Source organism: Prionailurus bengalensis, chromosome D2 (genome assembly GCF_016509475.1).
Source record: "Prionailurus bengalensis isolate Pbe53 chromosome D2, Fcat_Pben_1.1_paternal_pri, whole genome shotgun sequence".
Lineage (NCBI taxonomy): Eukaryota > Metazoa > Chordata > Mammalia > Carnivora > Felidae > Prionailurus > Prionailurus bengalensis.
The window spans coordinates 11,214,719-11,241,315 of record NC_057351.1 but is presented as its reverse complement, the minus strand read 5'-3'; the positions used below and the strand labels follow the sequence as shown (position 1 = coordinate 11,241,315).

The 26,597-nt window shown below is 42.2% G+C and overlaps 1 protein-coding gene across 11 annotated transcripts in view; it reads left to right on the top strand.

Moving 5' to 3' along the window:
* The window catches only part of RYR2 (ryanodine receptor 2), a 756,924-nt gene that overhangs the window by 495,102 nt on the left and 235,225 nt on the right, over positions 1-26,597 (top strand). For all 11 annotated transcript variants that reach the window (XM_043596215.1, XM_043596214.1, XM_043596207.1 and 8 more), the window contains 8 exons: positions 11,968-12,176; positions 13,171-13,523; positions 15,073-15,187; positions 16,737-16,897; positions 18,794-18,953; positions 19,332-19,418; positions 22,147-22,373; positions 25,718-26,522. In XM_043596215.1, the coding sequence (XP_043452150.1) occupies positions 11,968-12,176; positions 13,171-13,523; positions 15,073-15,187; positions 16,737-16,897; positions 18,794-18,953; positions 19,332-19,418; positions 22,147-22,373; positions 25,718-26,522 (2,117 nt within the window). The remainder of the gene's footprint in view (positions 1-11,967; positions 12,177-13,170; positions 13,524-15,072; positions 15,188-16,736; positions 16,898-18,793; positions 18,954-19,331; positions 19,419-22,146; positions 22,374-25,717; positions 26,523-26,597) is intronic.

The window sequence follows — 26,597 nt, the reverse complement described above, 5'->3', positions numbered from 1 at the left end:
GGGTGTGATCTCCAGCACAAGAAATCAGGAAGAATCTTTCTTTTTACAGCAGAGAAACTATGGGTATGAGTATAAGGAATAGTAATGGCCTGTGTCTGAAGAGTGTGGTGCCTGTGTTTATGGGGGGGCCCTCTGGGCAAAATGAATGGCTTCATGTTTCCCACAGCCCCAACTTTTGTTCTCTGTTTTTTCCATCTTCTTCAGCTTTCTCGTATTTGATCGCCTTGTGTCCCACATGTTACCTTGGTCCCTCTTGTTGCTTCCTTCTCTGGAATCCTGTCTCGGGGAGAGGTCTCCCTGTCCACATTCCAACATAACATCTACACAAGAGAATTCTTTTGAAAAGATTTCTGAATTCTAATGGTGCACCAGCCCTTTTGGGGAGGTGCATCTCATTGGAATCTCTTCTCCCAGTCTGCAGTTATGATGAGGTAGTGGGAATGGTCTTCAGTGGCCATGTTCTTTCCCTTCAGTGTTTTCCATCCTTAGGGTCAATCTGAGGCCACCTCAGGGAGGGAAGAGCCCTTCATCGAATACCTGTAGCCGTTCCAGGCCTCAGGGAGGAATGACGTTTTCCTCCGTAAGCTTTTGGATTGGGTTTATCTCTTGCTTTTTGGTGTCAGCAGAATGCAAAATCTCAAAGGCTGAGATCTGTTTATTAGCCTAGAGAAAAGAAGCCAGGAAGACTACTAACCAATGGCTTTTTCTCTAGGTCTCTGGAGGGACTGAAGGAAATCTTGTGGTTCACACATTATCTAACCAAGTGCCCCAATTAAAAAAAACAGAATCTGGGGCGCCTGGGTGGCGCAGTCGGTTAAGCGTCCGGCTTCAGCCAGGTCACGATCTCGCAGTCCGTGAGTCCGAGCCCCGCGTCGGGCTCTGGGCTGATGGCTCAGAGCCTGGAGCCTGTTTCCGATTCTGTGTCTCCCTCTCTCTCTGCCCCTCCCCTGTTCATGCTCTGTCTCTCTCTGTCCCAAAAATAAATAAACATTGAAAAAAAAATTAAAAAAAAAAAAAAAACAGAATCTTAGTCCCAAGTACCAGCTCCTCGCAAATTGTACTTTTATTTTGCTCTTTGCCCTCTTCCCTGCCTTATGAGGATATTTTATTACTTAAAGCACACTCATAGGGCAAATTTCCATAGGTCAAAAACTAATCATCACTAATTTCAATAGGAAAAATAAGGGTGCATCCCCGAGCCTCCCAATTAAAGCTCGTTTAGACTTAAGAAATACCAGATGCCCCTAAAATTATGTCAGTATTGAACATGGTTATGCCCTAACTTAAAAGACATTCCCTCCTTTATTCGTTCTCTGATTTGGTTGTTTATGGCTCTCAGTCTTTCTCTTAACTCTCAAGTAGTATAAACTTCAGATTCCCTCACAAAATACAAATGTAAAGAAAAATGTAAATGTAAGAAAATAAGGGGCACCTGGGTGGCTCAGGTGGTTAAGGATCTGACTCTTGATTTCTGCTCAGGTCATGATCTCATGGTTCCTGAGTTTGAGCCCTGCCTCAGGCCCTGCACTGGCAGTGGGGAGCCTGCTTGGGATCCTCTCTCTCCCTCTCTCTCTTTAAAAATAAATAAACTTAAAAAAAAAAGAAAAAGGAAAGAAAAACAAAATAGTGACAGTAAAGCAAAAAAGAAAATAGACAAAGGTACGTTGGTGAAAACATGGGAATAGTATGACGTTTACCTGGCACATTGAGGTCACAGGGACGATGGTGCACAGAATTTTCTGGAAACATAATGTGTGTCCCACACTTCTTTCAAGAATGCATGCAGTATGAGCCAGTTCTTACTACTATGAAGATGAATGCACATCTTCTGCTGGGGCTTGCTATCTCCCGAAGTGTGTGAAAAATCAGTTTTGCTTCCTTACACAAAAAGAAGAAAAAATGCCTTGTGAGAGTATTAAATGAAATTCCTCCTAGAAGTCAGATTCTTCTAATCCACAGATTCCTTCAGGGTCCCTTGGGACTCAGCAGGCACGGCTTCAGAGAAGATGTGTCTGCTGGTGAATACAGCATTCTGAATGCAACCACGTCTGTGTCCCTGTTATGGACTGAATTGTGCCTCACCCCCATCCAAATTCATATGTTGAGCCCTTAACCCCCTAATGTGACTATATTTGGGCCTTTAAAATAATAATTAAGGGGCACCTTGGTGACTCAGTCGGTCAAGCATCAGACTTTGGCTCAGGTCATGATCTCATGGTTTGTGAGTTTGAGCCCTGCACCGGGCTCTGCACTGACAGCTCAGATCCTGGAGCTTACTTCAGACTCTATGTCTCCCTCTCTCTCTGCCCTTCCCCCACTCGCAGTCTGTGTGTGTGTCTCTCTCTTTCTCTTAAAAACAAACAAAACATTTAAAAAAATTTAATATTTAAAAAAAAATAAAGAACTAATTAAGGTTAGATGAGGTCATAAGGGTCAGGCCCTACTCCACGATGACTGGTCCTTATAAGAAAACAAGGAGACGGCGGGGGCAGCGGGGGGGGGGGGGGTGGTGCCCATGCACAGAGGAAAGGCCATGGATGGTGGCCATCCGCAAGCCAAGGAGAGAGACCTCAGGAGAAACCAGACCTGCGGACACCTTGATCTTGGACTTGTGAGAATCAGTTTCTGTTGTTTAAGCCGCCTAGTCCGTGCTATTTTGTTATGGCAGCCCCAACAAACTTCTACGCTGCCCCCCTCTACATGTAGCCCCTGCTCACCTAGTACCACTCTTGATTTACTCCTGAGTGCCGAGCCTCCTGTTATCCATAGTTTGAAGACCTCATCGTACCCTTAATTTAAAGCAAGTAAGAGTCATTTAAAGTCTTGCCATATGGTGAAAGAGCAGTTATTTTGTCAGATTACCTGCATTTTACAAAGTTGGCTGTAGGTGCCTATCTTGTGTTGTGTAAGTGGCTCATCACACTGGAGCTTTTTCAACCTCGTCGGCTCTTCTGTAACTAAATATCAGTTCGGAGTCCTCGGGGTCTGCATCTGTAATCATTATAATCAAATCCAGAAGTGAGGCTTTCCATGTCATATCTGCCACCTGGGAGGACAGTGAGCAGAATTCCTGGTGCTGAGTCTGCATGGGGTTTAGACTCGTTTAGACTAAAGAAATATTGTCGGAAGCAAAAGAGAAGACTATTGTCGGAATTGAAATAATCACATAGCTTTCGGTTGAGAAGACCTCTAAGGAGAGGGAAGGAAAACTTTCCATTACTGATGATACCATGCTACCTTTAAAAAAGAGGAAGAATATAGAACTGTTGGACTGTACTTACAATATTTTCACACAGTGGAAATATTACAACAGATTAACTGCTCAGTGGAATCATGTGGCTCATTAAGAAGATTTTCAACATGACACAAGAGTACAAGGATTGCACCATCCCAGATCCCAGCCTTCTGGCTCCCCCATAAGTCCTTTCTGTCACTAGTGTCACTCTGAAAAACCTGCCATTGATAACAGACCTGAGATGCATGTCTGTTATCAGACCTGGGACAGTAACTTACGAAGGATCTCCCTGATTAAAAATCAGTACTCATGGGTAGAAGTCAGGACTTTGAGTCACTGCCGTGGGGCCGTCCAAACAGCCAAAGAATTGTGTTGGGACATTGGATATTTGGAGTGAAGATAAAAGCATCAGTTATAAAGTGGTGGACAAATTCTAGAGTATGAAGATGTCAGGAACTAGCATAATTGGTTTCATAGTTTTGTCTAGAATCAGGAAAGAGAGATCCTCGAATTCTCTGGACGTGTCCAGGAATAAAACTCTTCACTGTGCGCTACATTAACAAATGAGGAGAATGTTTATTTTGATTGCCTAGCGTTAAATTTCAGATGATCTAATTTCTGTCTTTTGAGTTTACATGACTATTTTCTGTACATGTTATATGGGGCATCGGGAAATGATTGGTGAGCTCAGTGAAAACCGAACTCTCCTTAAACTGGGCAGTTAATTGACAGTGACATTGTATACATTGGTGAAGAGGGACACTTGCTAGTATTCAGGGTCAAAAATAAAATTCCTAATGACCTTGATGATCCAAAGTGAACCAAGAACCAGGAAGAAAGTATGGGGGTGTCCCTTTTATGCCAAAGCTGATATTACGAAGTCTGCACACTAAAGAGCTTAAAACATAGTAAATTCCCTATGGAATTTTAGTGTATTTGTTAATACACTTATTTGTTAATTCATTTTCCAAGCCAACGTGGAATAGAAGCGGCAGATTTCATGTCTGAAGCCCTGGATTCTAGACCCAGTTCTGAAAATAATAATTCTTGTGTGACGTTGGGCACATGGCTTCTCTGTTTTCATTTCCCTAAAATAAAAAGCTCTGACTGGAAGTTATCGGTTTATGCCCCTTCCAGTTCTTAAGATCCCAGAAATCTAAGGCAAGTGTGTCTTGTTTTTATTTTGCCCTCCCTCCTGCATTCTTGATTCAAGTTCTCACTTCCCATTTTACTCGCTGTAGGGCCTGAGACAAATGTTTTAACGTCTTACTTGGTTCCTTATCTTGAAAAATGGGGTTAATATTTAATAATAAATGGAAAAGTGTTTATATATTACCTGGCACATACTAAGGTGCTATTAAGTGTTATCCTTTCTTCTGACCAAATAATTCAAACTCACATTTTGGTGTAATGTCGGCCATTTTTACTGGTTTTGGCCATTTGGTTAGGTTATAAATGAGGATCCGTATCTGTAGTCCAGAAATTTCAAAGTCTGAAACCATATGTTCTTACAACAAGCTGGTATGCTTGTGATCTGCTTTATCTTCTTTCATTTTAGCCCCCGCCACAGATTTCACGCCTGCGTCACACCCCCACATCCTTGTGACTGCCAGTGCCTTGGTGGACATGCACACTCATCACACACCCCTCTGCTCCGGCGCAGGGTGGCTCGTCAACGGAGAAAGTTAAAATTTGCTGAAGCCATCTGTCTTTTGTTGGAGGAAACAGTTGAACCATACGTCGTAGCTGCTGTTTTAACAAATTTACAAATGGTTAGGGTGGGTCTGGCTCAGCCCCAGGAAACCAGTTGGACTCATGGGTACTAATTTAAGATCCCCGGCCAGGAAGAAAAGTTCCCTTAGATATCATGAGGCTTTGTTACTCGCAAGATGTCAGTTAAGGTGACTGGAATAGAAGATTGGGAACATAAAACATAGGAAGGTAGGACCAAACTTTACATCTGCCTGAGTGTGTGCTGGCATATGTAACTGCGTGGACGTCTGTTTTATTGTGTTGGGATATTTGTGTGTTCAGCTTATTTCAAACTAACAAAGAACTGAACCTCAATCATCATGTTTTGCTATGGGCAGTTATTAAGAGTGATGTCATTTATCAACCCATCTTGTTTAATTTATGGCAAGCATTCAGTCAGTCTTGATTGCGTTTGTCATTTCCTGACATTATATTATGTATGATATTATATCATATCATATCATATCATATCATATCATATCATATCATATCATATATATGTTATATATACTTTGAATTATATACTTTGTGTGTGTATATGTGTTTGTGTGCATAGTTGTATCTATATGTATATAAATGTATACTTTATAGATATAGATATAACTATTTACTTGTTATGCCTACACAAAGGTAAGCTCCAGAGGGTTAGGGACTCTTTCCAGTCTGCTCACAGCTATATCTCCAGCCAAGAACAGATCTTGGCACATGCCAGGTATTCATTAAATATTTGCTGAATGGTAAGACCTGGTACTAAATGGAGACAGGGTTGAATAGTGACTTAGAGCAGGGGTTGGCATACTAAGGCCTGAGATCCAGCCTGCCACCTGTTTCTGTAAATAAAGTTTTATTGGAATACAGTCATGCTTATTTATATACTGTCTATGGCCACTTTTACACTTCAACTGAGGTTTGAGTAGTTTGGCCCACAAAACCTAATATCTCTTCTCTCTGCTTATTTATGGCCCTGGCTTAAAGTGTGGATCGTAGGATCTGGCAGGCCTGGGTTTCCTTTCCGGCCACCCAGTTGTGAGCAAGTGATTTCAGCTAAAATGTGGGTTGCCTTGTCTAGAAAGTGGTAACGATTCCTGTCTCACCAAATGGTTGTTCGTGTTCAGTGAGATGCACATCAGATAAACACTCAGGGAACATTAGTCACTACTAGGGAGCCTCGTGTGATGGCCATGTCATCCATTGTCTTCACCTTTATTTACGGTGCCCTTTGCCAAGTACTGGCCAACTGGAAGTGACTGAGCTCTGGCCCTTTTGTCCCGTGACCAAAAAGTACCTGTAGTTTTCTTCCACTCTTTGTTCTCTGATGTCATTGCCGTCTAGTTGTTCTTGCTGTATGTATACTAATGTAAAAACATACAATTTATAGAAATACTGGTTCTTATTATCACAGAAGTTACTAAAACTCCATCTTCAGAAGTCACAGTATGATTTAATTTTTATTCAGTTCAGCTTCATCTAAATTAAAAAGAAAAAAAAAATTTCTAATTCTGGATATACTTTCTTAATACCTTCCTTTAAAGAGGACTAAGATAGCAAAGTAGTAAAAATATCATCTACAAGTCTACATCTACCATAAATTAATGAAAAATTATATCTGTTTATTAAAAAGTAACAAATTCTTGTCAAATATTTGGAAAATACAAAGAAGTGTAACAAAAATGGCTAAAAGCTGTATATATCCCCACTACCCAGAGAGAAATTTGGCTTTCATGTATTTTTTTCCCCATTTAAAGCATTGATATGGAAAAATAAATTTCCACAGCCACCTTTTTAACTTAATATTATATATGTTGTTCCAAGATATAAAAACATTTTACGTAGCTTGAAAAAAAATTTTTTTAAGTTTATTTAATTTTGAGAGAGAGAGAGAGAGAGACAGAGCACAAGCAGGGGAGGGGCAGAAAAAAAGGGAGACACAGAATCCGAAGCAGGATCCAGGCTCGGAGCTGTCAGCACAGAGCCCGATGCGGGGGCTTGAACCCACAGACTGTGAGATCATGACCTGAACTGAAGTTGGATGCTTAACCACCTGAGCCACCCAGGTGCCCCAAATATGGCTTTTGATTTTTTTTAGCCAACTTTACATTTTGAGAAATAGCCTTTCAGAAAAGGGCAAGAATAGTGCAATGGACACCTGTTTACCCTTCACATGAATCACCACGTGTTATTATTTCCCCGTTTGGTTTTCTTCTCTCCCTACAGTTTCCTCTTGATGACTCCTGTACATACTTAACTTTGTGTATGTATCAAAATTATCCATTCTCTTATTATGAGTAGTTTCTTTAACCTTTTCTTTTTTTTCCAATTTAATTTTGTTCACCGAGCATCCATGTTTTAAGCACTGCTCATAGAGGATCTCATTTTTAAAACTGGAATCTATGGCGGGAGGGGGCGGTGCCTGGTGGCTCAGTCGCCTAAGCATCCAACTTCAGCATAGGTCGTGAACTCACGGTTTGTGAGTTTGAGACCCGTGTCAACCTCTGTGCTGACAGCTCAGAGCCTGGAGCCTGCTTCGGATTCTGTGTCTCCCTCTCTCTCTGCCCCTCCCACACTCACATTCTATCTCTCAAAAATAAACAAACTTAAAAAAAAAAAACGAAACCTGTAATCTATGGGGTAGACGTTATAGAAGAAAGGATTAAAGTTTAGAGAATTTAAGTAACCCGTCAAAGGGCAAATAGCTGAGAAGTACTGGAACTAAGATTTTAATGCAGGTCTCTCAGACTTGAAACTGTGATCTAAGTCATTTCCTAGTATCTAGGCCTGTCTACCATCTTAGGTGAGAACTCCTCTAAGAAACATTCCTGAATTTTCTCTCTCTCCTTTTCCTCTGCTCTTAGCACCCCATCTCCAGAGATGGGTCGAGAGGTATGATGTCTTTCCTTGTCTTCCCACCTCATTAGGCTGTGAGAACCTTTAGGCTGATGTCTGTGTGTCAGTGAGCTATTGTCCCCAGTTTCTAGAACATGGTAGCTGCTCATAAATATTTATTGGATAAGGAAATGAATGGTTGAAAGTGTCTTAATGCACATTACTAAATTGCTCTACATAAATCTTGGACCAGTTTAATTTTATTGGCAAGATTTCCGGTAACTCACTGGACACTCACCAGCATTGAGACTTTGCGCTTTAGCAGGCTGCCCTTGTTGTTGGACCATCCACACTACCCACACGATTGTACACGTTTCTGTATGAGGAAGATGTAGGTATATTCCAGTTTTCCAGTTTATTAAATGAATAGTTTATTTTCACAAAATCTGTCAGTTGTTTTTATAGTAAAATGCATATTCATTGAAGAAAATCTGTTGAGAGACAGAAAAAGAACAAAGAGTGTTAAAAATTCCACCATTTTATAACATTTTGTTAAGGTTTATTTGTTTTGATAGAGGGGGAGGGAGAGGGGCAGAGAAAGAGGCAGAGAGAGAATCCAAAGCAGGCTCCACACTGTCAGCCTGGAGCCCAAGATGGGGCTCGATCCCAGGAACCATGGGATCATGACCTGAGCCGAGATCAAGAGTTGGACACCCAACCGACTGAGCCACCCAGGTGCCCCTCTATAACTTCTTTTAATTAAAAAACTTCTAGGGGCGCCTGGGTGGCGCAGTCGGTTAAGCGTCTGACTTCAGCCAGGTCACGATCTCGCGGTCCGTGAGTTTGAGCCCCACATTGGGCTCTGGGCTGATGGCTCAGAGCCTGGAGCCTGCTTCCGATTCTGTGTCTCCCTCTCTCTCTGCCCCTCCCCCATTCATGCTCTGTCTCTCTCTGTCCCAAAAATAAATAAACGTTGGAAAAAAAAAATTTAAAAAAAACACAAAACTTCTAATGCTTTCCCATCTATTTTTAAAATAATTTTTTACTGTTTATTATTTTTGAGAGAGAGACAGAGACAGAGAGAGCATGAGTGGGGAAGGGGCAGAGAGAGAGAGAGGGAGACACAGAATCCCAAGCAGGCTCCAGGCTCTGAGCTGTCAGCACAGAGTCCAACATGGGGCTTGAACCCGGGAAACCATGAGATCATGACCTGAGCCGAAATCAGATGCCCAACCAAGTGAGCCACCCAGGCGCCCCTTGCCTTTCCATCTTTAAAAACTAATCATATGCTATATCTTTCTTTCTTAAAATAATATGTACTATGAATATTTTTGTATATAATAATCATTTGAAAACCAGATTCGAAAGCTAAATAGTATTACATATCAATGGAAAAACATATTTAGTGTGCAAAATATTTTCTGTGATCATAAATGTAGCCATAGTGAACAGTTTGGGACATAAATCGTTGTGTGCAACCCTAGTTACTTGGTTTTTTAAATGAAAAGATTTCCTGGGGCTCCTGGGTGGCTCAGTCAGTTGAGCATCTGGCTCTTGATTTTGGCTCAGGTCATGATCTCACGTTTTGTGGGATCATGTCCCGAATTGGGCTTCCCACTGACAGCATAGGGCCTGCTTAGGTTTCTCCCTCCCTCTCTCTGCCCCTCCCCTGCTCGTGCTCTCTCTCTCTCTCTCTCTCTCTCTCTGTCTCAAAATGAATAAAATGAACTTAAAAAAATAAATGAAAATATTGCAAACATGCGGAAAAGTTGAGATATTAATATAACGAACACCCAGAGATCTATGTGGGTATTTATAACTTCACTTATAGGGTAGGGATTCCTTCTACATATAATGTGGCTAGAAAGACATGCGTATTTACAATCGGAGATGTTTCTGTCTTGGTATCCCCCAGTTTATGTCGAATGGATGTTAGATGTGCCAGTTTGTGCAAATGTATTTCAACCTGTCTCAGATCGATTGTATTTCTGCATTTTCTTTGATTCCTTTCTAGACACTTATTGAAAACAATTTCCCTTGACTGACACTTCAAGAGCTGTCACAGCTGTACGCACAGCTGTGGGCTTTAGTTTTAACTAGAAACTCATCATTCACGCTTCCTTGAACACAGCTGGATGTGTTCTTGCTTCCTGGCCGGCAACACTGTTATGCAACTGTTTATTTGAGTATATATTGATGAATACAAACTGCGTGAAATCATTATGAATGATAGGATGTAATTTTTATTGTCTTGTGCTATTTTGAGGATTATATATTGCTTTTATATTCACTAATTAAAAAAAATTAATGTTTATTTTTGAGAGAGAGAGAGAGAGAGAGAGAGAGAGAGAGAATGAGTGGGGGAGGGGCAGAGAGGGAGGGAGACACAGAACCCCAAGCAGGCTCCAGGCTCTGAGCTGTCAGCACAGACCTGATGCAGGGCTTGAATTCACAAGTCATGAGATCATGACTTGAACCAAAGATGGATGCTTAGCAATCTGAGCAACCCAGGGGCCCCTACATTGGCTAATTTTAACGGAGGAAGAAGCGTAAGTCATCATGGTAGACAGTTGCTGGCTTATTCGTAGGATCCACTGCTTCTTTGATCTGTAAGTTACATCATCCTCTGCTCTGTAGTCTCCTTTCCAGTACTGACCTTGTTTATTATGCTACTTGAATTTCTGTGTAAAATACTATAGAAGGAAAGGAAGAGTACCTAAGCAGCCCCCCAACACTGAAAATGATCATCACAGCCCTTTGCTAAAGACCGTTGTTTCCAAAGAATTCAAAAAAACAATTAACAATGTTAATATGTTTTCCCCTGTTTATTCAGTAGCAGGAAGATGTACTAACCTTGCAACTCATTAGATTAGCTGATGAAATATTTTGGTTTTCCCCCGTCGCTTATTGCTGTTGCTTTTGATTTCGTTTCTTGTTTACTTTAACTTACATTTTGAATTTCATGTCTTAATTATTTGGGTTAGGTGTGGATTGCCCTGCTTAATCTGTAATGGCAGTGACATCAAAGGGTAAGGGACAGATGGAGGAGTTTCAGTGGGATTTTTACCAACTAAATCTGAAAATTTATTTACTTATTTATTTATTTTTATTTTTATTTTCTACACTTAGGTGTAGTGTACCCCAGAAAAAAGGGGGGACACAGTTTTCTTCATAGATCAAAATCAGCTACAAGCAAATGAAAACCTTTAAAAATGTTGCTTCCCAGGGGTACCTGGGTGGCTCAGTCGGTTAAGCGTCCGACTTCAGCCAAGGTCACGATCTCATGGTTCATGAGTCCGAGCCCAGCGTCGGGCTCTGTGCTGACAGCTCAGAGCCTGGAGCCTGCTTCGGATTCTGTCTCCCTCTCTCTCTGCCACGCCCCCGCTCGCACGCACATGCTCTCTCACTCTCAAAAATAAACATTAAAAAAAGATTTAAGGGGTGCCTGGGTGGCGCAGTCTGACTTTGGCTCAGGTCATGATCTCACGGTTTGTGGGTTCAAGCCCTGTGTTGGGCTCTGTGCTGACAGCTTGGAGCCTGGAGCCTGCTTCAGATTCTGTGTCTCCCTCTCTCTCTGCCCCTCCCCCCTGTCTCTCTCTCTCTCTCTCTCTCTCTCAAAAATAAATATCAAAAAAATTTTTTTAATTTGTTGCTTCCAATCCTTTTTCCCTTGAGTTATGTGCAAAGAAATCTGTGGCTTAGGCTGTGTTTGGTAGTTGCACGTTTTCAAGTGCTTGTGCTAGATCGAAGGACAAACCCACTTGGGCGTTTCCCTCCTTCTCACCTTCCTTCTGAGAGAGTCCCGTGCACTCCTGAGCTAAGAGGCCGTGTGTTGGCGACATCCTTCCATTGCTGTACACCCTAAGATCCCTGGAGGACGAGGGGCTGCTGAGCACCTAACCTTCTTCACAGGAGTCCAGGGTAAAAGAAGAGCCTTATCTAGGGGCCACGTTCAGTGAACCATGAGCAAACACTGGTCTTTTGACCCTTACATGTAATACTTAATAACAGTGGTCTCTCTCTCCAACTACTGTTTTACTTTATGCCGACGACTCTCTCAGAGACGAGAGTTCCAGAGCGGTGCTTTTGGAAATTCCAAACAGACAGGCTCTTATACCAATGATACGGAACGTTTTGCTTTTTTCTTTTCTTCCCAGGATTCATTCCTGTCTGTAGCCTTGGAGTGGCTCAGGTGGGCAGGATGAACTTTGGAAAGGATGTCAGCACCTTGAAATATTTCACCATCTGTGGCTTACAAGAGGGTTACGAACCGTTTGCTGTGAACACAAACAGGGATATTACCATGTGGCTAAGCAAGAGGCTTCCTCAGTTTCTCCAGGTCCCTTCAAACCATGAGCATATCGAGGTTTGCTTTTTCTTTAGAATTCATACCGTTGCCAAAAGCCAGGGGTGGAATGTCTTTACACTTGGGAACTCCCACTTGGACAATTATTGCCACTTACTTAGAAAGGTGGCCCTACTGTGTTACACAGTAATGGAGTCTGAGCACAGCACGAGGCTCTGATTATAGGTACTTTATGAGCACCTGATTAGACTGATTAACAATAATTAATTCTGTTTTTATATAAGCAACACCAGGCTCAGTCTGAATGAATGTAATTTTAACATGAATTTTCCAAACTATCTTTTGAGTTAGAAACAACAGATGAACATGGGGGAAGGGAAGGAAAAATAAGATAAAAACGGAGAGGGAGGCAAACCATAGAGACTCTTTTTTATGAAAAATTTTTTGTTTTAATATTTATTTTTGAGCAGAGAGAGAGAGAGAGTGGGTGAGCGCATGAATGAGGGAGGAGCAGAGAGAGACAGAGACACAGAATCCCAGGCAGGCTCCAGGTTCTGACCTTTGAGCACAGAGCCTGACTCGGGGCTCAAACCCACAAGCCATGAGATCATGACCTGAGCCGAAGTCGGATGCTTAAGCGACTAAGCCACCCAAGCACTCCAAACCATAAGAGACTCTTAAATAAAGAGAACAGACTGAGGGTTGTTGGAGGGGCAGTGGTGGGGGGACGGGCTAAATAGGTGATGGGCATTAAGGAGGGCATTTGCTGGGATGAGCAGTGGGTGTCATATGTAAGTGATGAATCACTGAATTCTATTCCTGAAATCATTATTACACTACATGTTAACTAAATTGAATTAAAAAGAGAAAAAGGCAGAGCTATGAGTCTATCTGGAACACAGTACTCCCTGTGTTTAATCTCGCCATTTACAAAATTATGCCAAGTGTGGGCCGTGTTTGGGGTTTTAAAGACGTGATGTGTGTTAGCAATCTTTAGCATCAGGAGGTTGACTGTGTTGATTCGAATTTGAGCTATCACTTCTTCATTCGCTAGGTGACCAGAATAGACGGCACCATCGACAGTTCTCCGTGTTTAAAAGTCACCCAGAAGTCCTTTGGCGCTCAGAACAGCACTGCCGACATCATGTTCTATCGCCTGAGCATGCCAATCGAGTGTGCCGAGGTTTTCTCCAAGACGGTGGCAGGCGGGCTCCCAGGCGCAGGCCTCTTTGGGCCCAAGAATGATCTGGAGGATTACGATGCAGATTCTGACTTTGAGGTTCTAATGAAGACAGCTCATGGCCATCTGGTGCCAGACCGTGTTGACAAAGACAAGGAAGCCACAAAACCAGAGTTTAATAACCACAAAGACTATGCTCAGGAAAAGCCCTCTCGTCTGAAACAAAGGTCATTGATACGTGGAACATAATTTCAAATATGCAGTTATTTTGTGGGGAGGAGTACAGAGCGAGGGATTTCCCAGGGTCCATTTGTCCTTCCCTCTCCTTCTCCTTTACGCATAAAGGATTGGACAGGAGACAGGAACGCAACCTGTTTGTCATCGAATTTGTTACCACAGACATAATCTATCCCAGAAGTTACTTATTTAAGGCACTTTTTGTATCGTGGTGAGAAACACCTAACAAAATCTACCGTTTAAACCATTTTTTAAGTGTATGGTTGCATAGTGTTAAGCATGTTCACATAGTCATGAAACAGGTCTTCAGAACTTTCTCAGCTTGCAAAATTGAAACTCTGTACCCATTAGACAACTCTCCTTTTCCACCTCCCCCTAGCCTCTTGTAATCCCCATTCTCCTTTTTATTTCTATGAATTTGACCACTTTATAAATGTGGATTCATACTGTGTTTTTCTCTTCTGTGTGGGATTGGCTTAACTCGGCCTAATATCCTCAAGGTTCATCCATGTCACTGCACGTGCCAGAATTTCCTTCCTTTGTAAGGCTGAGTAATACCCCACTCTGTATGTACGTATTTTGCTTATCCATCTGTCCGTTGATGGACATTGGGGTTGATTCTTCCTCTTAGCTATTGTGATAGTGCCCATGTGAACGGCGTGTGCACATGTATTTTTGAGGCCCTGCTTTAAATTACTTTTGATACATACCCAGAAGTGTGGTTGCTGCTAGTTCTGTGTTTAAGTTTGTGAGGAACCTTCATGCTGTTTCCCACAGCTGCTGCGCCATTTTACATTCCCACCAACACTGCACGAGGGTTCAATTTCTCCACATTCTCGTCAACTTGTTACTTTCTGTCTTTTTGATGATGGCCCTCCTAATGGCTGTGAATTAGTGTCTTGTGGTTTTGGTTTGCATTTTCCTGATGTTCAGTGATCTTGAACATCTTTTCATATACTTCTAGGCCACTTGTATATCATCTTTGGAGAAACGTCTTTTCAGGTTCTTTGCCCATTTTTTTTTATTGGGTTATTTGCTTCTTTGTTTTTGAGTTGTAGGATTTCTTTAGATACTCTGGATATTAACCCCTTGTATATAATTTACAAGTATTTTCTCCAAAGAGGTTTTAAGATGTTTATATTTACGTTCTTGGTTGAAACTTAAAGTATTCTTTCTAAATAGTATTTTTTATAGACACAAGGCAAGTTATTTTAGCATCCTTTTTTGCACTAAATCTTAATTTCTCCAGATCAGCGTGATTGACACTGTAGTTCAGATAATTATTTGTTGTGAGAGTCTGCCATGTTAATTGAAGGATATTTAGTCACATCCCTGGCCTCCACCCCCTAAATGCCAGTGGCACACCCCCACCCCCAATGTGTCAACTAAAAGTATCTCCAGCTGGGAGATAAAGGCATAGTTTAGGGAACAAAAATAGCCCTGGTTGTGAACCACTCTACTAAATTGATGATATGCACATGTTTTAAGTAGGCAGAGATTTTTAATGTTGCTGATCCCCAGTCCTGTACTATATTTCAGATTTTTGCTTAGAAGAACAAAGCCAGATTATAGCACGAGCCATTCTGCAAGGCTCACGGAAGATGTCCTTGCAGATGATCGGGATGATTATGACTACTTGATGCAAACGTCCACGGTATGAGGTTGAAGCTTTTGTCACTTATTTCTCAGTTATTGTGTGTTTCATGTCAAAGAGTTCCTTTTCATTCATCCTCTGTAGCCGACTTATTTTAAAATAAATCTTTGCTTCTATTTTGGGGACTGAAAGTTGAAGAAAATACAGGTATATTCTGAGGTGTATTATGTGGTAAGAGAAGTGTTTTAGGCAAAATAACTTTATGACATGCTTAATCCTGATTTTGCTGTCGTGTTTCCTGGGAAAATTTTAATTTCCACTTAATTCTTCCAAGTGCATATAATTTCCTTCATCTTAGTGATATATCTAAAGGAAGATCATTTATCATACTTTGTTGGAGGTCATGTTTTGCTCTCTGCCAATTCATGTTTAAACCAGGGTGCCTGGCTGACTCGGTAGATGGAGCATGCCACTCTTGGTCTCAGGGTGGTGAGTTCAAGCCCCATGTTAAGTGTAGAGCCTACTTACTAAATAAATAAAAATTTAAAAATTAAAAGAAAATAGGGGAACCTGAATGGTTCGTTCAGTTAAGTGTCTAACTTTGGCTCAGGTCATGATATTGCAGTTCATGAGTTCGAGCCCCGTGTCCAGCTCTGTGCTGATAGTGCAGAGCCTGGTTGGGATTCTCCCTTCCTCTCATTCTGTGCCCCTCCCCCACTCGCACGCATGTGCGTGCAGTCTCTCTCAAATAAATAAATAAAACTTTAAAAATAAATAAACAAACAAACAAACAAACAATGCTTCAAAAAACAAATTTTTCAAAACAACTTTTCGTAAAACACCAAATGGGAAAAAAATGTATAATTACATCCCTTGTAGAGTGCCACCATGTTTGAGCTAGATTTTTACATATTAAATCTGAGCTATTTCAAAGTGATTTTTTTAAATATTTATTTTGATAGAGAGAAAGAGAGAGAGATTTGGGGGGAGGGGAGGAGAGCGAGGAAGAGAGAGAATCCCAAGCATGTTCCACGCTTTCAGCACAGAGCCCGACCTGGGGCTCAGTCTTCTGAATCGTGAGATCATGACCTGAGCCGAAATCAAGAGTTGGATGCTTAATCAGCTGAGCTACACGGGCGCCCCTCAAAGTGATTTTAAGGTGTCAAAGTATTATTGATAGGAAAGGCAAAGCATATTCAAAAAGGTGGGTGACAGGTATAAAACACTAGCATAAATTAGTGTGCTTGTATAAGTTTCCAGAATTTGAAGTTTATCTGCCTGAATGGATTGGTGATTTTGTTACATAAATATGCTATGTATGTGCACATACAGTTGTACCCATATTTTAGGAGTATAAAAGACCTCAAATTATTTAGTGTGTTTGCTCCGACAAGGTCATTTCTCTTCTTCCCATTATTTCTGATTTCCTTTCCATTATCTCTGCTTTAAGACTTATCTTCTTCCAGTGTCCGCTCTTTGTTCTTGTTATATTTTAATTAGGCCGAATGATTTTAAACAAAGAAATGCAGTCAGGCAATTCAAAGGCATTGCGTATCAAAGTTTTGTTTCTTTTTAACTTTGCCAACATTTGCTTTTGCTGTCTTGACAGTACTATTACTCAGTGAGAATCTTTCCCGGCCAAGAACCTGCTAACGTCTGGGTGGGCTGGATTACATCAGATTTCCATCAGTATGATACAGGCTTTGACTTGGACAGAGTTCGTACAGTAACCGTTACTCTAGGAGATGAAAAGGGAAAAGTACATGAAAGGTCGGTTTTTCTCAATTTTTTTTTCCTATGTGAATGACATCTGATAAACATGTTGATAAACCTAGGTGTTTTTTTGTTTTTTTGGGTTTTTCCCCCCTTGGATTTCCTGTCCAGGATCATGTTGTATTTATAGGAACAATATCATGAAACCGTTCATGTCAGTGTCCGTTTTGTTATGCATACAAGCCAGTAAGGAATCTGAATACATTAAAAGTGAAAAACATTATAAAGTAAGAGCAGTGCATCCTTTGTGGCTAATAGTCTACATTCCTTCAGGTGACCTCGTACGTGACTAACAGCTTGGGTTGCCAGTACTAAGCCTTTGTTTGAGGGATTAGAGATGGGTGGATGCGAGGCTTTTATGGTCTGAAATGTATCTTTGGGAACGGTTTATGCGGTGGGGAGAAAACTGTGGAGACAGTGTGGGCTAGTAGTTTAGACCAGGTGGACGCATTTTAACTCAGACTGAGGAGAAGTGGGTTCTTTCCTCAGCTTTGCCATTGACTCGCTGTGTGGCTTTGGGTAAGTCAGTTACACTTTCTGTGCCATCCTTTTTTCATTTGTAAAACAAACCAAACTCAAACCAAACCTTCAAAAAAGTGAAGAAGGCTATCTTCCTTGTGGAATAAGACAAGAGAAGATCTGGCCATTTGCATCTGTCTTTTGTGCCCATGCATCCTCTCCGATCTGCTGTGACAGGTGTCATAGAGGGAGTCCGCCATAATGTTGCTTTTCTTATATACCTGCATCATCATTTTTGGTGACCAGAAGCTCACTCTCCTGCCTTCGGGTTGTAACACTTAAAACTGTGGAACTTAGCCCTTGAGACCATGGGCCAAGCCAGAATGTCCAGGAAAGAAAGAGTGCTTTCTTTACAACAGTACGGGAGCCCCATACCCACCTGTCTCTGGGAACATTCTTGAAGGACCCATTTGATTTTCAAAGATGGCAACGGTACAAGGAAATAACCCAACAGAGGGACGGGATACCTGGATAGATGATCTTAGTGTAAGAAATAGAGGGCAGGGAAGGGTTGTTGAATGTTTTGTAAGGAGTGCAAAGAAACACAGCCAACCTGATTATTCCAAAACTGATTTTTATCTCAGCCTTCTTTTTCTTTTCTTCCTACTTGCCTGCCTTTGACTTTTTTTTTTTTTTTTGCTAGTTTCATTAACATTTTCACTCTGCTGTGGCAGAGAAAGGGAAGGAGGCAAAACTCAAGTCACTTTAGGTTTATTACCATCTCTGGGAAAGGTTTCGGTGGGGGTGAAACTCAGGTGGTTGTTTGTTGTTAACGTCAGTGATGTTATGCATATTCTAGCTAATTCTTTCTCTCGTAACAGATCACCAGGAATTGTCCACAAAGGGGCATAATGTTAGCCAAATTTTAAATATGTTGAATCACTGATGGCTCAGGTAGAATTTGCCTAAGGACTTTGATAGTGTTCAGAAATGACTGCTTCTCATCTCAGAACAAGTGATTAAAAAAAAAAAAACATGAGAATGAGGAGAATGAAAATTGCAAATTTGGATGATTATTAGTTAAACTTTTTTGAACCTCAGAACAAGGTCCAGTTTGGTTTGAGTTTTTGGAGGGGAAGGCGCAGGTCAGTTTTTACTTGTTTCCGACTTGTTGACCTGTCTCCATTAGGTGCAAAATTTAGAAACGTGTAAGACCGGATTGAGAATATCCACGACGTCAGTGGAGTTTTTGCTCCGAATCACAGAATCGGCCCATTGTGCACCTCTCCCATTACAGCATGAGCTTGTTGCTTGCACAGCATAATTTAGGTTTAGTTTGCAAGACTTTCTATTGTATCTGTGGTCGTACAAAGATAAAAATGTGTTTTGTTTTTTGTTTTTTGTGTTTTTTTTTTTTTTTTTTTTGAAATCCAGCATCAAACGCAGCAACTGCTATATGGTGTGCGCGGGCGAGAGCATGAGCCCAGGGCAAGGACGCAACAATAATGGCCTGGAGATCGGGTGCGTGGTGGATGCTGCCAGTGGGCTTCTCACGTTCACCGCCAACGGCAAGGAGCTGAGCACCTACTACCAGGTCCGTGGGCAGGGATGGTGGCGTGCTTCTGGGAAGAAAGCGTTTTGTCCCCATGCACAAAAAGCACATTCTAGAAGATCGAAAAATACCTTAGAAAAGAGACGAAAATGAAAACCGAAATGAGCCTAATTGGGCCTTTTTAATTCTCTTTGAATAATAACATTGCCCTTCGGGGGAAACAGTACAGGCCTCCAAAAATGTTCGCATAATAACGAAATGAAATACCCTGAATATTTGTTGAAAGAGGAGATCCAGCTGAAAGAACACAAAAGTGTCTGGGCCCCTTTTGTCAAGTGTTCCTTGGTCATTATAAAGAAAATATTTTTTCTTGATGTTCCTTCTTTGACTAATACTTCCAAATTCATTTCTTTATCTAAGGTGGAGCCAAGTACAAAGTTATTTCCTGCAGCTTTTGCCCAAGCTACAAGTCCCAATGTTTTCCAGTTTGAGCTGGGAAGAATCAAGGTAAGAAAGATTCATTGCTGGTATTCTGTTTGGGGTCTTCCTGTTAGGGAATAGCAGCTACTTCTCCTTAAATAAATTCAGTATTTTTTTTTTTTTAGCAGCAATGTTAGTGACAGAAGTGACTCTTTTAAAAAAAGGTAGGCCATGCTTGAAAGTTCTATAATTTCCTTCAGGTGGCTAGGGCCATGTTAATTTATTAGAAAGGGTTTGTGCCACAATTTAAATTACTTATTAAATATTCTGTAAGAAGAAGAACAAAAAAGGCTTTCTCTGTGGTCATCAAAAATATATTACTCAGTGAAACTAGGCTTATTTGGAACAAAAATGCCAAATAACATACCACTTGATTATCTGGAACTCACAGGTGAGCTAGTAAATGGGCTTAACGACACGAAACTGGTACGTTGTGGTAAGTGCTAGAATAGTGCACATATAGAATACTCCAGGAACAAATGGAAGAACAAGGTGGAGGTTGGAGGGGGATGGATCGGGTAAAGCAAAGAGAAGAGGAGACATTTAGGTTGACTCATAACTGTTGAATAAGAGATCTCAGAATACACTTAGTAGGAGAGGACATCCTAGGCCGAGGAAGGGCAAGAGAAAGCAAAAATATCTGAGTCAAAGTGCTGAAGGTTAAAGAATTCAATATGGCTGTAACAAAAGGTGACTTCCAGGATGTGGCTGGAGATTAACATTGATAGAAGGTGGACTGAAGCCAACCTGGAAAGGCCTCGAGTGCCTCTCTAAGAGGTTGGTACCTACTGTATAGGCAGTGTTGATCCCATTGGAAACTCGAAGCTGGGGACTGAGCATAAGCAAACCTGTTTTGGAAAAATACATTGGCAGTAATGTGGAGGTGGCAATGTGGAGAAGTATCCGTTCTCACAAGAATGAGAAGAGGCAGTAGTGCTGAGTTATTGATGATTTGATGCCATCCGCATGGGAGATGATGAGAGCCTGAGAAGTCATGTTGGAGAGAGAGAGGGGTAAATGAGAAGATGTTTTAGAGGAGAAATGAATAGAATTTGACAGTGAATTGGACAGATAGTATTCGTTGATGAATTGGATTCAGGTACTCAAGGAGAATGAAGAATCAAGGATTAAATTAATTTTTTGAGTTTGGACAAACTGAGGGATGCTAAGACAACAAGCGGAAGAGCTTGCTGAAATTCAGGAAAAGGAACTGAATTGAATTTTGCTGTTGTACAAGTTGAGATGCCAGGTACACGTCGGGGCGGAGTGCGGTGGGAGGTTTTACGGTGCTGGCTCGGTGACTTTGGACATGCTCCTTAAACTGTGTGAGCTAAATGTCTACCTTTGTAAAATGAGATGCTCAGCAACCATAGAAAGGCAAACATCATATGGATGAAAGGAATCCATGACTCCTGTTGCTTAGGAGGGCTTCTGACCTTGCCAGAAGAATTTGGGCAAAGGGATGGATGAAGCTATACAATAGTGAATTCAAGGTTGAAAATTAGAGAAAGACAGCAAATTTGGATGAATAAATATATAGACAGAAAGATCAATTGATCGATTGATCTGGCCTCCAGCTCTTCCTCAGACTTGCCAGGCAGACTTCCTCCTTGGGTCCTTTGCATTGACTGTCCCTTCTGCATGGAAGGGACGTCACCTTCTCAGCCGTACCCATTATGATCATCCTCCTTATTATTGCTGCCCTGCATTCTGCTTCCTCTCTCCTGGGTCCCCACCGTGACCTCTTTTGTCATATGCTATTTAATTTGCTTTTTGACTTTGTCTACTTTATGTTTCCAGTTAAAAAAAAAAAAATGGAAGCTGGATGAGAGGAGGGGTTTTGTGTGTTTTGTTCACTCAGGGCCCAAAGCAGTATCTGGCTTTCCTCCCCGCCCTCTCCATTATCAGAAGAGAATAGGAAGGTAGCTGGAGGATGAGATAGTCTGAAAGTACGCAGTAGACAAGACTTTATGGGAGAGGGAGACACTGAAGGTAATGGGAGAGGTGAGAGCGTTGTTTCCATATGGCCCATGACGGGCAGGCAGAGGGGGTGTCAGGGTCATGAGTGAATGAATAAGCTTCGGCCAAGTAGAGACCTGTGTTGCCCTGAGACCAGACTGAAGGCACTAGGAAGGCTGAAGGTGATCCATACTGAAGCTGGAGCAGCGTGAAGAACAATTAGATTGTGTTAATGTCTGATGAACTCTGTTGTCTTGTGTGATGGTGCTGTTTGTCTGTTGAGCTGTCTCCGGTATAGAACTGGCTGCTGAAACCTGACAAACCTGACTTGTGAGTGAGGGAGCCAGTGAGTGAGCACTTGAAGGATAAGGTGGGCGACAGAGGACAGACCAGGAGAGAGAGCCAAGTGCGTGCAACTCTTCCTGGAGTTTGGTAGCACAGACAGCCGCAGGCTTGCCGGATTTGGCGAGGGCCCAGCTTGGTAAAAAAAATACGCAGATTACGTGGTTCCACTTGGTTGTAGCTGCATTCTCAGCGTACCAGGGAGTGTTTGCGAAAGAAATCTAGCTCCCCAAGCCTGTTTGCCAGCCCTGAAGTTTTAGGTATGTTCTCTCAGGATATTTTTGCCTCTTGACCTTTCAGGAGCCATTCATCCCAAGTTCTGTTATTTCTTGTATTAACGTTGTCGGACACAGAGGGTATCTCGCTTCCAGGATCTCTTTCCTGTGCAGAACTGTGGTCATTAAGTTATTAACCCCACGGATTGTTACAAATTAGTTCTTTTTCTGCTCCCTAGAATGTGATGCCTCTCTCCGCGGGATTATTCAAGAGTGAGCACAAAAACCCTGTGCCACAGTGTCCCCCGCGTCTCCACGTGCAGTTTCTGTCCCACGTCCTGTGGAGCAGAATGCCCAACCAGTTCCTGAAGGTAGATGTGTCTCGAATAAGTGAGCGCCAAGGCTGGCTGGTGCAGTGTTTGGATCCTCTGCAGTTCATGTCTCTCCATATCCCGGAGGAGAACAGGTCAGCCCTGTGTGCCCTTTACCGTCTGATTAGGACCCTTTGAATTAGACCATTGGCCGGGGGCTCAGGTGTGCTGCTGGGGAAAGAAAATGAAGCTTAAAAATATCTTATTTCTGGGGTGCCTGGGTGGCTCAGTCGGTGAAATGTCCCACTTCAGCTCAGGTCATGATCTCCTGGTTCGTGAGTTCGAGCCCCGCATCAGGCTGTGTGCTGACAGCTCAAAGCCTGGGGCCTGCTTTAGATTCTGTGTGTCCCTCTCTCTCTGCCCCTTTCCTACTCATGCTCTTTCTCTCTCTCTTCCTCAAAAATAAATAAACATTAAATAAATAAGTAAATAAATAAACTCTCACTGTAGATCATGAAGAGTTTGCGTCATTTTCCCAAAATGTATGAAATACAAATGCACAAAAAAGAGTCACTAGAACCAGATATGCAGGCAAGGTGAGGACAGGAAAATAACAAAGCCCAGGGCGAGACTGGAACGGGGTCACTCACACCACATCATTCTGTGTGGTTGGTAAAGTCCCACAGTGGCTTCAGGCTTCCTAGAAGCCAAAGAAAAATCTGATGAGTTCCCAAATTCAGAATAACAAAGGGATGTGCCAACTAGTGGCTGAGTAGAAGCTTTTTCTCATGCCCCAGTGACATGGCCAATAATTAATACTTAACAATTTGGGATGGCACTACATATATGTTAGTTCTCTGGTTCCTTCGTGACACATATCACTGTTCATAATTTACCTACTTTTTGGTTAAGATTTCCCTCCTCAGCTAGATGGTCAGCTCCCTCAGGGCAGGAATTGTGTCGATGTTGTTCACCATCGTATCACCAGTGCACAGTGCTTCATCCATAGTAGACCCTCTGTGTAATATTTGATGTATAAAAGAATGATACTGACTTATGAAAAATATTTCTCCATTGAGGACTGTTAAAGAGTGTAAGGTATTATATTAGCTTTTAATGCAATAACACCCCCACGTCTCAGTGGCTTGTGAACAGGCGTGAATCTTTTGCTCACGTTACGCGAGGTTGTTGGTCCGCTGTAGCTCTGCTCCAGGCTGTGGTGGGCTATGAGTGCAGACTTCCTCCTTCTTACCCTGAGACCCAAATTGATGGGGCAGCTCCGATCTGGGACATACAGTTTCCACGGCCAATGGTGGATGTACAGGAGGGTTAACAGACACTTCAGGTCTCTTAGAACTTCTTTTTGCTTGTGGCAGATGTTACATTCACTCACATTTTATTTATTTTATTTATGACTTGCCTAAGCAAGTCATATAGTTAAGCCCAAGCTAAGTAGGGCAGATCAGACTACCCCATATACAGGACAGACGGAAGAAGAGGGAGCATATTTACCAACAACAGTATGGCGTGTGCTAAGGAGGTGTTATATTTTATATTTAAACAGATAAAATAATGTCCTTGTAACAGATAGAATAACAAGTTATTTCTTTTGCTATCCTCCCAAGTAAATCCATAGCTTATTAAAGTATGAATATTGCTATAAGGAGTTGGTGTGGAAAGACAGATTAAAGTAGTTGAGGTATATGCTTTGGTTTGCCCTGACCTAAGTGTAGAGTCATGAGATGGAGACTATAGATCCTTCCAGAATTCTCTTATTCATTCATTCCAGACATATATTAGTTCTCATTGTGTCCCTGGCATTGGATACTAAATGGTATACAAAACAGATGGGACCCTTACCTTAAAAGATTTCATGGTCTAGTCGGGAAGAGAGGTGGTTTAAAGGAAGTAACAGGGTGCCCTAAAGTGAATAATAGGAGGTGGGTTGGAAGGGGCAGTAGCTAATATAAATTGTGGAGTCCTTAGTTGTTTTTTCTAGAAACTGGCAGTCTGAGAGAAATTAGATGGTAGGCTAAGTTGTGCTCTTCACTAAGAAGCTAGAATGCAGAGGTTCTGTGTTGCTACAGTGAACAGGTTTATATATTTTGACCATCAGCCCGGCTCATAGTCTTCTTGAGAGCCTGGAGGGCCTAGGTAAGACATGGGAATCATTGTCCGCTATACTTTGAGAGAGAAGGCCTGCTCAGTTATACCTTCCCAAGAATTGGGTGCTAGCAGCCGGGCCCCACAGTTGTGTGGTTTCCTGGAGGCCTAGGTGAGTCATCATTTGCTTTGAGTTTCCGACTCAGAATGCTTCTGATGCTGAGATTTGGGCGGTAGGGTCTGGAATAATTTTGCACCATCAAGCCACAGTGGCTTTTCATAGAATACCTGTGACCCGGGAAGCATAGACACAGTGGATGGGCATGGACAGGATGATCGAGTATGAAGGACGGTGACAGAGCTTAACAACAAATAATCACAAGTAATTACTCAGCTTCTACTGTGTATGAGGTTAACTGCTAGACGAATATTAATGAAGTCATATAATAACCCGTGTTCTGATGAGTTTATATTATAGTCACCAAGGACACTTTTCTAGATGAATGAGTCATTCCTTTTATTGTGAATATATCAAGTTTCTACTTTTAATTCTACAGTGTCACCCATGAGCAATCTTAATAATTTAAATAAATAGTGTAGAAACATTAGCACATCGAAAGGAATTACGTCCTCTTAAAATTGACTTCATTTTGAAAGGAATGGCTTTACTTTAGGCATATTCTGGCCATTTTAAGTTTTTTATGGGTTGGAAGGGCATGATACATTCTAGAAGCAAAATGGCCCAGCGTAGACTCAGCTTCCCAGTAGAAACTTTGCTACGTGAAATACCACAAATAGTATTTTTTTCACAAGCCATACATGCCCGATGGAAACCAGGGCTGCACTGGCCTAAGTCTGGGGCCGTGAGGGATGTGTAAGGAGGTACATCACTTCAGAAGCATTAGTCCTCCATTTCTCTTACTTCCGACTGGTCAGGCGAATCACTAATCATAGGTCAGAGACAGGGACAACTTAGCCTAAGGAAAAGGTCTCTGGCTTTCTGGGGCAGCCTAGCCACGTTGGAAAAGGAGATTCAAGATTTTCTAAGGAGTGGCCAAATTCTGAAAGGAAAGGAGACACGGGTGCAGATCGAGACTCAGTGTCTACAAGAGGTGCCCCAAACCTGAGGGTGATTGATGGAGGATGAGGCAGCTTCAACCACTAGTGGTTAGAAATTTCCCACGTAAAATTGCATACGGAGGAAAACTTGTAGAATACCTAGTACTGACGGAGAAAAAAAAATACACCATCATGAAACCTGTCATAGAAAATCGGGAACAAAAATATGTTTCCGTAACTTTTTGAAATTTATGAGGTACTTCGATCTCTCCTGTGATGCAGAGTTTTTAGAACTTTTCCCCACCTGACCTTGCTACCACTGTCCTCCTTTGTACAGATCTGTTGACATACTGGAGCTGACAGAGCAGGAAGAGCTGCTGAAGTTCCACTACCACACGCTCCGGCTTTACTCCGCCGTCTGCGCCCTCGGGAACCACCGGGTGGCGCATGCGTTGTGCAGCCACGTGGACGAACCCCAGCTGCTCTACGCCATCGAGAACAAGTACATGCCCGGTTTGCTGCGGGCCGGCTACTATGACCTGCTGATTGACATCCACCTGAGCTCCTACGCCACTGCCAGGCTCATGATGAACAGTGAGTTCATCGTGCCCATGACGGAGGAGACCAAGAGCATCACCCTCTTCCCTGATGAGAACAAAAAGCATGGCCTCCCGGGGATTGGCCTCAGCACCTCCCTCAGGCCACGGATACAGTTTTCTTCCCCCAGTTTTGTGAGCATCAATAACGACTGCTACCAATACAGTCCAGAGTTCCCGCTGGACATCCTGAAGGCCAAAACCATTCAGATGCTGACAGAAGCTGTTAAAGAGGGCAGCCTGCATGCCCGGGACCCCGTGGGGGGCACCACTGAATTTCTCTTTGTACCTCTCATCAAGCTTTTCTATACTCTGCTCATCATGGGGATCTTCCACAATGAGGACTTAAAACACATCTTGCAGCTGATAGAGCCCAGTGTGTTCAAGGAAGCCGCCACTCCGGAAGAAGACACTGAGGCTCTGGAGAAAGAGCCCTCCATGGAAGACTCCAAGCCAGAAGGAGCTGGAGAAGAAGAAGCCAAAGGGGGTAAGAGGCCCAAGGAAGGACTGCTCCAAATGAAACTGCCTGAGCCAGTTAAATTGCAGGTAATCAGAAAACAAAACAAAATGAAAAAACAACAACAACAAAATTTTTTTTAGTGAATTTCAGGGTTACTAACT